Source organism: Gobio gobio (assembly GCF_949357685.1).
Source record: "Gobio gobio genome assembly, chromosome: 5".
Classification (NCBI taxonomy): Eukaryota; Metazoa; Chordata; class Actinopteri; order Cypriniformes; family Gobionidae; genus Gobio; species Gobio gobio.
This window is the reverse complement of record NC_137101.1, coordinates 8038570-8053097: the sequence shown is the minus strand read 5'-3', so window position 1 is coordinate 8053097 and position 14528 is coordinate 8038570. Positions and strand designations below refer to the sequence as shown.

Below are 14528 nucleotides of genomic sequence, written 5' to 3'. Positions count from 1 at the left end.
CTAACAAGGACATTTGGCACAAGACTAAGACTAAGACTAAATTAAAAATAGGTGACAAAATTAACACTAGTTAAATGCACATTTTTATGGGGTCTGAGATATAAAAAAAAAAAATAGGTTCAATCAACGCCTGTGGGTTTATACTCTTTCTTAAGGCCCTTGATATACTCCAATAATGGTGGCCAGAAAACAGCCGTTAAGAAAGCATCTGATCATGTAGTGCTGGGCGGTATGACCAAAAATGTTTATCACGGTATTTTTCTAAATTATATCGGTTTCACGGTATATGACGGTATTTTTTCCCCTATGCATGACCGGGTGTTAATCACATTTTCTACTGATTAAGAGGAAATACTGCAGGAGATTCACTAGAATGCCCTGTTTTACTGTCATGATGAGTGACTATTGTAGAAAAATTCCACACTTGAGTTAATAGGCCTGGTTTACAAAGCCTCACAAAATGATGCAACACACTCAGAGTCATACTTATAGACACCTGAATATTAAAAGTTGAGGGCACCCTAAGCATTTTAAAAATCTAACCCTATATAACAACAAACTGCCAAAACGAAGAGAAATGCGGATATTTGCAATACATTTAAGAGCACTCTATGAACGAATGACACACATCAGTTTAACACAGAAAGAATAAAGCAGTTACTTTTTTGCCCATTCTTCTTTGAATTGTCAGTTTATTTATTAATTTACATCATTGTCTTTTGTGTAGCAGAATAATCCATCGTGTCAGCGCGTTCGTGAACAGACATACGGTTGTATCAGTGTAATCAGTGCATACATTTCATTTTAATAAGACGTGATGAAATATGCGCGCATACACGCTTCTGGTTCAAGTCTAGAGCACTAGAGTTTATGAAATATGTCCATAAAAAATGTAAACGCGCTCGCTCCGGTCTACATCAGTGCTATATGATCCATGTGGTGAGCGCTGTTAAACCCATCCACGAAACCGCTCTCTCTCTCTTGCGCGCGCCGCATGTAGTTCGAATTCTCCACTATAATCAAGGGCTGAATCCGAAATCGCCCCCCATAACCTCAAATATAGCATTATTTGGAGGGGACAGCACTTTTTAGTAGTGTCCAAAACCCTAGTGGACGTTATTGAGTGCACTCATTCTATCCCGTTGCACCGCAATAACGAGTGTACAGCCGATGTACACACATTGCTGTCCGACTTCACGCACGTTTTCATTCACTCCTTCAAATAAAGTGATAACATGAGGAATAATGAATGAGAGTATAGGATTCAGCCATAGGCTATGCTGTTAATGCGATCTCAACTGTGCTCTGACTGCTCATTACTACAGTGCATCAATGAAATGGGTCCCCTCTCAAACAATGACGCGCTGCGCCACGTTCCGAACATTGTTTAAGCGACATATAGCGGTATCATCAAAATTCATATCATAAAATAAATAAATACCGGTATTCGGTCTGAACCGGTATACCGCCCAGCACTATGATCATGGTGATGGTGTTTGCATGAGCTCTGCAATTCGGCACTCTAGTCAAGTCACATCACTTTTATTTAAAAAGCACTGTATACAATAGATTGCGTAAAATCAAGCAGCTTTAAAGTTTACAGTACTAAACCTGAAAAAAACAATGTCAGTGTCTCTTTCAAGTAAAATTGATACTTGAATTTCTACTATAAAGCAGCTCTCTAGTGTGCGCATTGCTGCATCCCAATTCGCTTACTATCCATCCTAAATAGTATTCACAATTAGAATTAGTGTGTCCCATATCATAGTATGTTGAAATGAATATTCCAAAGATGCCAGGATGGTCCCAGATGATGATCCATGCAAACTCTAAAGGTTAATATTGCCCACAACCATTGCGCGGGTCGCAAATTTAGCTTAACCCTCTGGAGTCTGAGCTGTTTTGGGGCCCTTTAGAAGTTTTGACATGCTCTTACATTTGTGTTTTTTTCAGTTGCTTATAAACATTAATGGCAAAAGTGTAAAAGTGTAATTACACTGTATTTAGCACAAACTGGGCTACCATAATATCTAAGCAACATGTATCTGCATGCTTGTATTTTTGAGAGAAAAATGTTTATGCATGATTTTTGAAAAAACTAAAAAATGTGTTTTAAAATGAAGGTCCTCAAACCACAATAGATTCACAAGACTTTTGACTCCATGGTGTATTTTCATTGAGTTTTTGCTTCAAACTGATGTGAGAATCATTGAGCCTACTCATTCACATAAAACAATACAATGATTTAAAATTTGTAAGACAGTTTTTCTTCACAAAGCCAGTATGCGAGGAGGCGTGATATCTAATGCATAATGAGCTGCATAATGAATGAGCTTCAGGTGTGTGACTGAGAGAGCAAAAAAATGCTCTTCTTATTTAGTTGAAAACTGTATTTAATCAAATGCATCTTGATTTAGGAATGTTTAAATTTTAAAATTTTAAATAACTTTAAAGAAAGCAATTCACTTTCTACAAAACAAAAAAAAAGTACTTTCTACAAAACCAAACTCCAGAATCCTTTATTTAGAATGTAGTCAACAAAGGCCTGTTATATTTTAAATTATCAAAAGATTTGACAACACTTAAAAAAAATGCTCTTCTTATTTAGTTGAAAATTTTACTTATCTAGTAAATGCATCTTGATTTAAGAATGTTTAAATATTTAGACTAGAAACAAGACAAAAATGACTAAGAAGAGATTTTTTTTCTACATTTTTGTACTATTTCTTTATGTTTTTAAAAGTAGTCTTAAATTTTTTAAATAATAAATAATACAAATTAAGATACAATTTATACAAAACGAAATTCACTTTAAAGAAAGCAATTCTCTTTCTACAAAACAAAAAAATCACTTTCTACAAAACAAAACTCCAGAATCATTTCTGACAAACTTTGATATTAAATTAAAAATAATACCATTAGGCTATAATATTTAAACATCAATGTGAAGCAAAATGCGTTTGACTGGTACTAAATTTATAGCATATGAGCAGACATTTGCGAATAAAAGCTTTATTGATGTGACACTAGGCTCTTTTACAATAAACACGTTATAATCTGTCCAAAACAAGCCAAATAAATCTTGTCTAAACAGTCTTGCGTGCATGACATTTAATGTTGCAACAGGATTAATATTTAAACGGTCTTTTTGCATTTAATATTCACAGATGCTAACAGAATGAACTGACCTTACAATCAGCTGCGGAGACTTTTGCTTTCATAAATGAACAGCTTTGCATGAGGAGAATAAATCCAGGATTACTGCTCAAACGCATCTCAAAACGATGTAGCTGAAGTAATGTTACAGCGCTTCACTAGATGTGTTTGTATGAGTTGATGTGTGGGCGTTGATGCGGGGATCGTCAGTATTTGAATATCAATAGAACGCGCGATCCGTGGGCGTGGTCGCATTAGCGGATAATGAAGTGGATCGCGGGTGAGCGACATGTATCGCTTTTCAACCAGATTACATAAACACAGAATATTTGTTTTTGATTTGGTTTACATTGTTTAAAACCTGACATTTCAGCGTTTCTTTAGACATATGTCTCATGTTTGTGAGACAAGTATTCACTAAGCTAGAGTTCCTTTTCTGAAGACTATCTGAATGAACGTCTTTGACAGAGAGGCTGCAGATCGCGAATCATGTGTGTTTTCTTTATTTAGCAAAAAGCAAAACATTTTGTTTTTATTGTGACAGTACACAAAAAAAATGAAACTTAATAGATTAAAATGATGTATAACACTTGCCTGAATGATAAAAAACGACCGAGTTATTTGAGTCTCTTTGGCACTGATAAGAAAAAAAGACAACCGATCGTGCCGGCGCGACCGCCGACTCGAGAAGGTTAAGAGTAAGTCGTTTTAAGTTTTAACGGCATGTCGCGTTCATCAATGTGCCATTTCATGTTGCATTTTTATTGGCTCATCGGTAGACGTCGTCGTAGCAGCAAAGACACTGTGATGATCATGCTAAATTTCTGACACTGTCAGAAAATGATCGCAGGCTATGACCGTCTTTGAACCTCTCTCCATGCACGACGTAGGAGCCACGGCCACAGTAATCGCCACGATTGGTCATCTTTTGTCTGGGACAGCCCAAAATGTGTACAGGACATTAAGTAGAGAGGTTTAGATAAAGAGGTTAGAGTGATTAATAAACAGTATCTAACCTGATGAAAAGATATTTATTCAATGTAATCCACATTATATTTCTTCTGTACATACAATTGAACTGTGCACATGCATTTTGCTCCGTCCACGCGATAAATGCGTGTCCTTAGTGTATTTGGGCTATGGGCTATGACCCATTTCAGGAAATGTTTCTAAATTTTTCAGTTTTATATTACAAAAGGCTTGTCTGGCTATCACCAGACCAAGCTCAACTTAAGATTGAACATTGGTCTGGGGAGTCTGCTCTGTATTTTCTACTACACAAGAGGCGTGATCAACAAGCATAATTCAAAACACTCTGTACGCAATTGGATAGTCCTTCAACCAATCTGACCACAAGAGGCGTGATCAACGAGCATAATTCAAATAACTCCAATCAGACCACAAGAGGTGCGTGATCTGTCATCGTGTTAAACCCGCCAATAGCGCGCCAGGTGGATAAGCCAGTCTGTGATTGGTTCCCGCAAAAGTGTAACAGAAGCAGTAGAAATGAATGTACAGGTTTCCAGACTGAGTTGCAGGGCGAAATCAAATCGCCGGCAGATCAGGCTGGGTTTACCCAGGCCAGTCTAACAAAAGGCTACTTTTTACAACCTTTATATTCTGTGGTCCCAGCGAGATTTGGTGAACGTGAAAAAATAATCAAAAACAATGAAAAAATCACCTGAATGTATTTTAGAATTTCTATTTTTTATTAACCTGAAATGTCTTAATTCTTAACAGAAAACGAAATATGTTGTTTAGCCGGAGTAAACTTTTCCTTAAAATTCGCTTTGGCCAGCTGTTTCGAACTCCTGAAATGAACATCAAATGATCTTCGCTTTGGCCTGATTTTGTTCGAAATGACTTCACACCAGTTTGTTCTTCGATTTCACTTGAAGTATATCGTGGACTTTAGCCTTTCCATGTCCTTCTCAGGTCTTGCCCCAAATGATGGAGTTTTGCCATCACATCCTCATGGATCCCAACGCTGACCCCCGCAGGAAGGATGGGGCGCTGCATGTGATCGGCACCTTGGCTCAACCCTTGCTGAAGGTTAGATTTAATTAGCTAGAATTGCTGTGTGGTCCCGGTTTAATTACTAGCTTTCTACATTTGTGTTTTTGCGTCTCCTTCTCTTTCTTCAGAAGCGGGTGTACAGGGACCAGATGGAGCTCATGTTACAAAACTATGTGTTTCCGCTGCTCAACTCTAATCTAGGCTACTTGAGGGCCCGGGTGAGTGTTCACCGCCAGCCTTTTATCTGCCACATGAGATTCTTAAATGTTACTGTATAACTATTAGTAGGCATCAGTGTTTTTTGTAGTATCATTTATATATTATTATATTTTTTATTGCTATTTATTTTATTGCAATTTTTTATTTATATTTTGCTGCCAAATCGATTAATCGCAATTTAATTGCATCTAACAAAAGTTATTTTATATGCGATTAATCACGATTAATCGATTAGACCTTTTTTTCTTCTTTTTTGTGCTTTTGACATTTTAGTTTTTGTGTTTTAAAAATATTTCCCCAGTTTTAGTTTTATTTAACTTGGTAAATTTAGTACTTCAACATTTATAGTTTTTGTTTAGTTTAATCTTGTTAATCTAATATTTATATTATATGTTTTATTTACATATTTTAATTTCAATTAACAAAAAAAAGATTTTTAATAGTTTTAGGATAGGATTGTTCAGGATGCCCAACTAGTCATCCTAACAACAGACTAGTCTGAGTTTTTCTTTAGTTTTAATGTCCTTTTAATTAAAATGTAGAGATGTAAGTCTTAACATTATTTGAAATAACTGTCAGCATGATAAAACCCTCTCAGAGAAGTTGTCTCTAAATGTATCCTTTTAAAGCGCCGCCGCTACAGCCATCAAAGCGCCGCTTCTCAACAATAAATTGCAAGACAATTACTGTCAGACTTCAAATCGCCTCCTGTCAGAATTGTTCCTGTTGTTATGCATAATTGGTACTGCAAGTCTCTCTTTTTTTTTTTTTTTTTGAGGACTATAATATTTTGTTCAATTGCCTTTTATTTGTCTGTGCTCATAGTCCATATAAACCATGAGTGGTTTATTTTGGAATATGACCAACTAGTCACTCAAACAACCCATGTCTAGTTGAATTTGAAAGTACACTTTGCACATTTCCATGGAGACGTAATTCTGGTGTGTGTGGCGGTGTCTGTGCAGTCGTGCTGGGTGCTGCACTCGTTCAGTCCTCTGAAGTTCCATAACGAGCTGGTCCTGAGGAACGCTGTGGAGCTGGTCAAACAGAACCTGGTGGAGGACAAGGAGATGCCTGTCAAAGTGGAGGCGGCCATTGCACTGCAGACGCTGGTCAGGAACCAGGAACAAGGTTTGATCTCACACACACACCACACACACACTCACTCACACACACATGCTCGCATGCACACTCACTCACACATGCTCGCTCGCACTCATGCACACTCGCTCACTCACACACTCTCGCTCGCACTCACGCATGCTCACTCAAACACATGCTCGCTCACACTCGCTCACGCACGCACACTCACACGCACACTCGCTCACTCACACACACACACTCGCTCGCACTCACACATGCTCACTCAAACACATGCTCGCTCAAACACATGCTCGCTCACACTCACGCACGCTCGCACACTCACATGCACACTCTCACACACACTCGCACTCATGCACACTCACTCACTCAAACGCACACTCACTCACGAACACTCACTCATGCACACTTGCTCACGCACACTCACTCACACAGTCACTCGCTCACACACTCACATGCACACTCTCACACACGCTCGCACTCACAAACACTCACTCACTCATGCACACTTGCTCGCACTCACGCACGCTCACTCAAACACATGCTCGCTCGCACTCACGCACACTCACTCACAGTCACTCGCATGCTTACTCGCACGCTCACTCGCCTCGCACACTCACACGCACACTCTCACACACACACGCTCGCACTCACTCACGCACACTCACTCATGCACACTTGCTCACGCACACTCACTCACAGTCATTTACACAGTCACTCGCACGCTCACACACTCACATGCACACTCTCACACACGCTCGCTCGCACTCACAAACACTCACTCACTCATGCACACTCGCTCGCACTCACGCACGCTCACTCAAACACATGCTCGCTCGCACTCACGCACACTCACTCACAGTCACTCGCACGCTCACTCGCTCACACACTCACACGCACACTCTCTCACACGCTCACTCGCACTCACGAACACTCACTCATGCGCACTCGCTCGCACTCACGCACACTCACTCACACAGTCACTCGCTCACACACTCACACGCACACACATGTTTGTTTTTGTGAAATGTGAGGACATTCCATAGGCGTAATGGTTTTTATACCGTACAAACCGTATTTTCTATCCCCTTACACTGCCCCTGCCCCTAAACCTAACCCTCACAGGAGACTGTGCAGTTCACTTTCTGTGAAAAAAAACCTTGTTCTGTGTGATTTATAAGCATTTTGAAAAGTGAGGACATGGGGAACGTCCTCATATTTCACCCTCTTTTTGTAATACCTATGTCATACCCATGTCATTATACACATTTGTGTCCTGATATTTCACAAAAACATGCCCACTCACTCACACAGTCACTCGCTCACACACTCACACGCACACTCTCACACGAGAGTGTTAGTGAGTCATCACGCACACTCACTCGATCACACACTCAGTCATACACACTCACTCGCACACTCAGTCACACACACTCACTCACGAACACTCACTCGCTCACACACTCACTCGATCACACACTCAGCCATACATCCTCACTCACGCACACTCACTCACACAGTCACTCGCTCACACACTCACACGCACACACATGTTTGTTTTTGTGAAATGTGAGGACATTCCATAGGCGTAATGGTTTTTATACCGTACAAACCGTATTTTCTATCCCCTTACACTGCCCCTGCCCCTAAACCTAACCCTCACAGGAGACTGTGCAGTTCACTTTCTGTGAAAAAAAACCTTGTTCTGTATGATTTTTAAGCATTTTGAAAAGTGAGGACATGGGGAACGTCCTCATATTTCACCCTCTTTTTGTAATACCTATGTCATACCCATGTCATTATACACATTTGTGTCCTGATATTTCACAAAAACATGCCCACTCACTCACACAGTCACTCGCTCACACACTCACACGCACACTCTCACACGAGAGTGTTAGTGAGTCATCACGCACACTCACTCGATCACACACTCAGTCATACACACTCACTCGCACACTCAGTCACACACACTCACTCACGAACACTCACTCGCTCACACACTCACTCGATCACACACTCAGCCATACATCCTCACTCGCACACTCACTCAGTCAAGTGCACACTCACTCACAAACACTCACTCGCTCACACACTCACTCGATCACACACTCAGTCATACACACTCACACACACACACACACACACACACACACACACACACACACACGCACGCAAACACTCTCTCTCTCAAACAAACACTAGTTGCTCACTCTCACACTCAGCAGTTTTGGGTTTTCTTGCTATGGCTATGGTAAGATTTAGCTTGGTCATTTCTAAGCAGTTGCTAGGGTGTTTTGATTGCTTGCAGGCAGTGTTACTGATAGATTGACAGACAGAATAAGAAGCTTAAATCAAATAATTAAAAGTGTGTAGGCTTTGTCAAGCCACAAAATGCAGAACACTTATGCACTTAATATGCATCAAATTAATTTTGCTAAATTGAATTGGTTTAATCTCTGTAATTGGTTTAAGAGAGAAGTGGATTAACGTATTGAAATGAAAGGCGGCTCTGCCTCTCCAGTACTTACAAAACTCTTCCTTCTTTCTGCCTGTTTTTGTCTCTTGTGAGCACAGCTAAGGTTTACATCAGGCCCTTCATCAGGCCTGTGATGCAGGAGCTGCTGCACATCATCAAAGAAACAGAAAACGACGACCTCACCAGTGTCATTCAGAAAATGATCTGTGAATACAGTGATGAAGTGGCCGTCATCGCTGTGGATATGACACAGAACTTGGTACTGCTCTCGTCTTTCTTTCTCGATTTGTCGTTGTTTAAAAAAATCCTAAAATAGGTTCTTGTGCGCAGGCTGAGATCTTCAGCAAAATTCTCCAGAGTGAAGAATACGAGGAAAGTGAAGATAAGACTGTGATGGCCCTCGGTATCCTCAGCACCATAGACACCATCCTCACAGTCATGGGCGACCGAAAAGAGGTTTGGACACGTTTTGAATCACGTTTATTTTATTTTTTTTAATATAGATCATGATTCTCCCGCGATTCTGAACAGACACCTAAACAAAATAATGTAATTTACTAGAGCTTCCGACAAAGTGTTAATTGCTGCAGTCTATTTAAAATGTTTTATTGATCTGAATGAAGTATTTAAAAAAACAAATTGAATGAATGAATCAATGACTCACTCAAAAAGACTTGTTTCATTACTGGATGAATCAGCAATTTTTAACAAAACACTTGAAGGAATGATTCAATGACTCACTCATAAAGACTTGTTTCATTACTGGATGAATCAGCATTTTTGAATGAATCACTTGAATTAATGATTCAATGACTCACTCATAAAGACTTGTTTCATTACTGGATGAATCTGCATTTTTGAATGAATCACTTGAATTAATGATTCATAAAGACTTGTTTCATTACTGGATGAATGTGTTTTTGAACAAATCACTTGAATTAATGATTCAATGACTCACTCATAAAGACATGTTTCATTACTGGATGAATCAGCATTTTTTAACTAATCACTTGAATGAATGATTCAATGACTCACTCATAAAGACTTGTTTCATTTCTGAATGAATGTGTTTTTGAACAAATCTCTTGAATTAATGATTCAATGACTCACTCATAAAGACTTGTTTCATTACTGAATGAATGTGTTTTTGAACAAATCACTTGAATTAATGATTCAATGACTCACTCATAAAGACTTGTTTCATTACTGGATGAATCTGCATTTTTGAATGAATCACTTGAATGAATGATTCAATGACTCACTCATAAAGACTTGTTTCATTACTGGATGAATGTGTTTTTGAACAAATCACTTGAATGAATTATTCATTGACTCGCTCATAAAGACTTCACTTGTTTTATTACTGGATGATTGAACAGGTTGAGCAGGTTAATATATTTCCCATCTCTCTCTCTTTCTGTTTTTCTTCATCTTTCTGTCCTAGATCAGTCAACAGCTGGAGGGAATATGCCTGCAGGTGATTGGTCTCGTCCTACAGAAACCCATCATAGGTATGGCAGGTGTGTGTGTGACACTATTTTCTAGTTCAAGATTATTTATCATACATTTTTGCATAATATAAAATGTTGGTAACACTTTGATCAAGGGTCCAATTCTCACTATTAATTAGTTGCTTATTAGCATGCATATTACTAGGTTATTGACTGTTTTTTAGTAATTATAAAGCACATATTAATGTCTTGTTCTGCATGACATATTCTACATCCTTAATCCTAATAATACCTACACTTAACAACTACCTTACTAACTATTAATAAGCCATAATTAGGAGTTTAATGAGACAAATGTTGTGGTAAACAGTTAGTCAATAGTGAGAATTGGACCCTAATCTAAATGTTTGAATGACTTCTCATTAAGTCATCCCCATAAAGATTCTTAAAGGTGCACTATGTAACTTTTTTTTAAAAAGTCAATACATCATCAATCCTTCTTCCAAAACGTGTTTTTTCTTAGACTGATTCACTATGGTAAGCCTATTATAAGTGTTTATATTTTAGACCCGTCCGGGTGGTTTTCGTGGGAAATTGCGTACATGCCTCATACCTGCGTTACCCTCAATTTCCGGTTTTATTTTGTAGAAACCACCAAACACGCTTTAATATATTATGTGTTTTATTAGACTGAGCAACTGTTTGGAGACATTCATCGACAGAAAACGATTCATTGTTATACAGCTCAACATAGTTAGTCTTATTGTTTAAATAAGATTCTTCGTTGGATTCTTTTCCACTGGCTGTTGAGGTGAAGCCAACAACTCCCATGATTCCACGTCATCAAGCTACGCCTTTGTTTTGAATAAGTGACCTCTAGTGGCGAAAATTACATATTGTGCCTTTAAGCCCTAGTAGTGATTGTTTTATAAGCAGTATGATAACCATATTCATCCGCAGAGCCATAGCACAACCAAAACAATGTTCTTCTGTAAAAATGCATGCAGTTTTGTTTTTAACCGCCAGAAGTTACATACTGTACCTTTTTAAGGTGTGTTCACACTGACAGTGAATTGCAGAGACAAAGCAAACCAACATTTTCAATGACAGTTAGCGAAAATTTGAACTTTTTGCAAATGTAATAGTAATTTAATTGATGTCAGTGTGAATGCACCTTACAAAAATATTGCAACATTTAACCAAAAGATGGAGCTCTGATTAAAAAGATCAAGATCAGTCATTTTTTTAATGTTATGTATACTTTTACCATCCTCAAAACTTCCTGTCTCTGTTTCAGGAGCGATCAGTCACATTCCCTCTGTCTTTTTCAGAGTTTTATGAGGAGATCTTGTCGCTGGCGTTTGGACTCACCTGTTATTCCATCTCCCTTCAGATGTGGCAGCTGTTGGGGGTCCTGTACGACGTCTTCCAGCACGACTGCTTTGACTACTTCACAGGTCTCAGACACACGTGTAGCTCAGATACCGCACCTAGGACGTAAATCACAGCCGAAAGCCAAGCCCAGACTTGATCTCTCCGCTCCACCTTAAACTATAACTCATGTCATGATTGAACTAGGTTGAAAGAGTCATTAAGTTGATGGATGTGCGTATTTACTTGAGTCATTTGAAAATGATTGTGGCGATATTGAGTACTCGCTTAATGATGTGATATATTACCCTGTTGATGCAGATATGATGCCCCTCTTGCACAATTATGTTACCGTGGACACAAATATGTTGCTGTCAGACCCCAAGTACCTGGAGGTCATTTACACCATGTGCAAAAAGGTCTTAACATGCATTTCCTCTAGTAAATTCTTCCATTTAAAGTTTCATTTATTGAATTCTTCCATATGCATTTGAAATTTGACCCTTTGACCTCTTACCCCTCAGGTCCTAACTAGCGATGCTGGAGAGGACCCAGAATGCCATGCTGCCAAACTTCTCGAGGTCATTATATTACAGTGCCGTGGACGCGGCATTGACCAGGTCAGTCATGTTTGTCGGTTGACGAACATGCACTTTATTTGTGTTTTTTTGGTCATATTATGTTAGTTTGGTGTATCAGGACCAGAGTTATTATTTTTACTATTACTATTTAGGTTTAATTTATTTTTATTTCAGTTTTATTTAATTTAGGGCTGCAACAACGAATCGATAAAATCTGTAAAATTCGATAATTAAAAGAGTTGGCAACGAATTTCATTATCGATTCGTTGTGTCGCGCAAACCGAGCCGAGCTGTACCAGTCGAAAAGCGCCATTAATAAATCAACGCAAAAGCGACGCGACATGGCTTGGCACGGGAGCACCACGGTGGTGATTCAGCACCTAAAATGAAAACTTCTTGGAGTCCTTGATGAGGAGGAAGTGAGTTCAACAGCAGGGTAACGTTAAGTCAAGCATGACAAGTTAGCGTTAGCTTGTTAATAATAGTAGTAAAGTAGGGGTGGTATAGTTTGCAAGACTAAAGACACGTTTTTATTCACTTTTTTGGCCCATTCATTTTTCAATCTGTTGCTATGTTAATTTCGTTGACAAATAATTTGTCAATATTTTAATCAACAACATTTTTCACAGACAAAAACGAGACGAAAATCAAAACCAGCTTTGAATGACAAAAACTATGACTAATATTTATTGTCATTTTCAGTCAGCATTTGGTCTTAAAGTGACAGCAGTCCATTAACCTGCTTCCATTTGTGCTCTTAATATTAATCAAACAACAAAAGACAGAAAAATCACCTCTTTAGTTTTAATAAGGATTCATTATATTTTTTATACATTAATTATTTAATCCATATTTATTCTATAAGGAATGTTGTATGCAAGTTGTTATAAAGAATGCATATCATTCATTGAAAATAAGACATTGTGTTCTTCTTTAGTAGGAGTAGTTTTATTTAATTGTTACATTATATTTGTTTATGTTACAGCAGTTAAATCTGTGTCTGTATTGCATGTTTAAACTTTAATATCATTCATATTAATAGGTTAATACAGTAGATGTTTTCTCCAGGAGTATATAATGGGTTTGGACATTTTAGAGAAATTCTTAATGCATTACAATTGAACTAAACCCATTAAATTTAGTTTGTGAGTGTGTGTGCGTCTGAGTGTAGTGTAGAGAACAATTTCTAACATCCTGTTAAGTTTTCTGATTAGGATTAGTATTTTTCTTAATACAATTTTTTATTGATTTATTGTTGCAACCTGTGCACTTTCGGAAGATTTTTTGCACTGTGAATTTGCTCTGCCAGTTCTGTTTTTGAATAAAGGATTGGAAATTAATGCTTTTTTATCCGATTCATCGATTAATTGAAAAAAGAATCGACAAATTAATCGATTATTAAAATAATCGTTAGTTGCAGCCCTAATTTAATTTGTTTTCCAGTTAATAATTGTAGTGCTTAAACTTCTAAAACTTTCTTCTAATTTTGTGCAGATACAATTTCACATCTAATATTTATATTTTATTTTATTTCATATTATTTCATTTGATAGTTTTAATTTTAGGGTTTTTTTTTGTATGGATGGTCTAATAAGCAATATATGCACATTAAAGTCACCATGAAATCTATATTGACAATTCTTGGTGTTTTTTAATTTTTTTATTGCGGTATTTAATATAAATGATTTATCACATCATTATTTTTTTAATTGATGTGCCCTCATAATCTTTAATCTAAGGCTGTTTACACCTGGTACTGCTTTGGTCGATCGGATCACAAGTAGACGAGGGAGACTCCTTCCCGTTTACACCTGGTGTTCTAATCCGTCTCTTTTGACCACTTTTAACCACTTCTGTCCTGATTTCTTCGAGGGGAGGGTCTATGGGCGGGTAAATGTATGGGCTTTTTTAGATCTTTCGATCTAATGGACAAAATAAGTTCGTGAACTTACATATGAAAGTAACCTGAGACAGTGAAAACATACAGAGAGCATCAGCTTTCACTTCTGCTCTGACAGCCGCAAGTTCCTGTTAGAAATCAGGAATGGTGAGAAAACATTGTGCTTGATACGTTTTTCATCTTCGAACCAAACTGGACAATGGACAAAATCAAGTGTCTGCCTAAAAGGGACAATAAGGAATTAAAGACTATCG

The 14528-nt window shown here is 38.0% G+C and overlaps 1 protein-coding gene across 3 annotated transcripts in view; it reads left to right on the top strand.

Moving 5' to 3' along the window:
* ipo8 (importin 8) overlaps positions 1-14528 on the top strand; it is a gene marked incomplete at its 3' end in the record, with an annotated part of 41532 nt that overhangs the window by 13049 nt on the left and 13955 nt on the right. For 2 of the 3 annotated variants that reach the window (XM_079817543.1, XM_079817542.1), the window contains exons 12-20: positions 5092-5208; positions 5301-5390; positions 6357-6522; positions 9070-9230; positions 9302-9427; positions 10416-10491; positions 11754-11879; positions 12115-12212; positions 12318-12413. In XM_079817543.1, coding sequence (XP_079673669.1) covers positions 5092-5208; positions 5301-5390; positions 6357-6522; positions 9070-9230; positions 9302-9427; positions 10416-10491; positions 11754-11879; positions 12115-12212; positions 12318-12413 — 1056 coding nt within the window. The remainder of the gene's footprint in view (positions 1-5091; positions 5209-5300; positions 5391-6356; positions 6523-9069; positions 9231-9301; positions 9428-10415; positions 10492-11753; positions 11880-12114; positions 12213-12317; positions 12414-14528) is intronic. The other variant, XM_079817544.1, reaches the window with a different exon arrangement.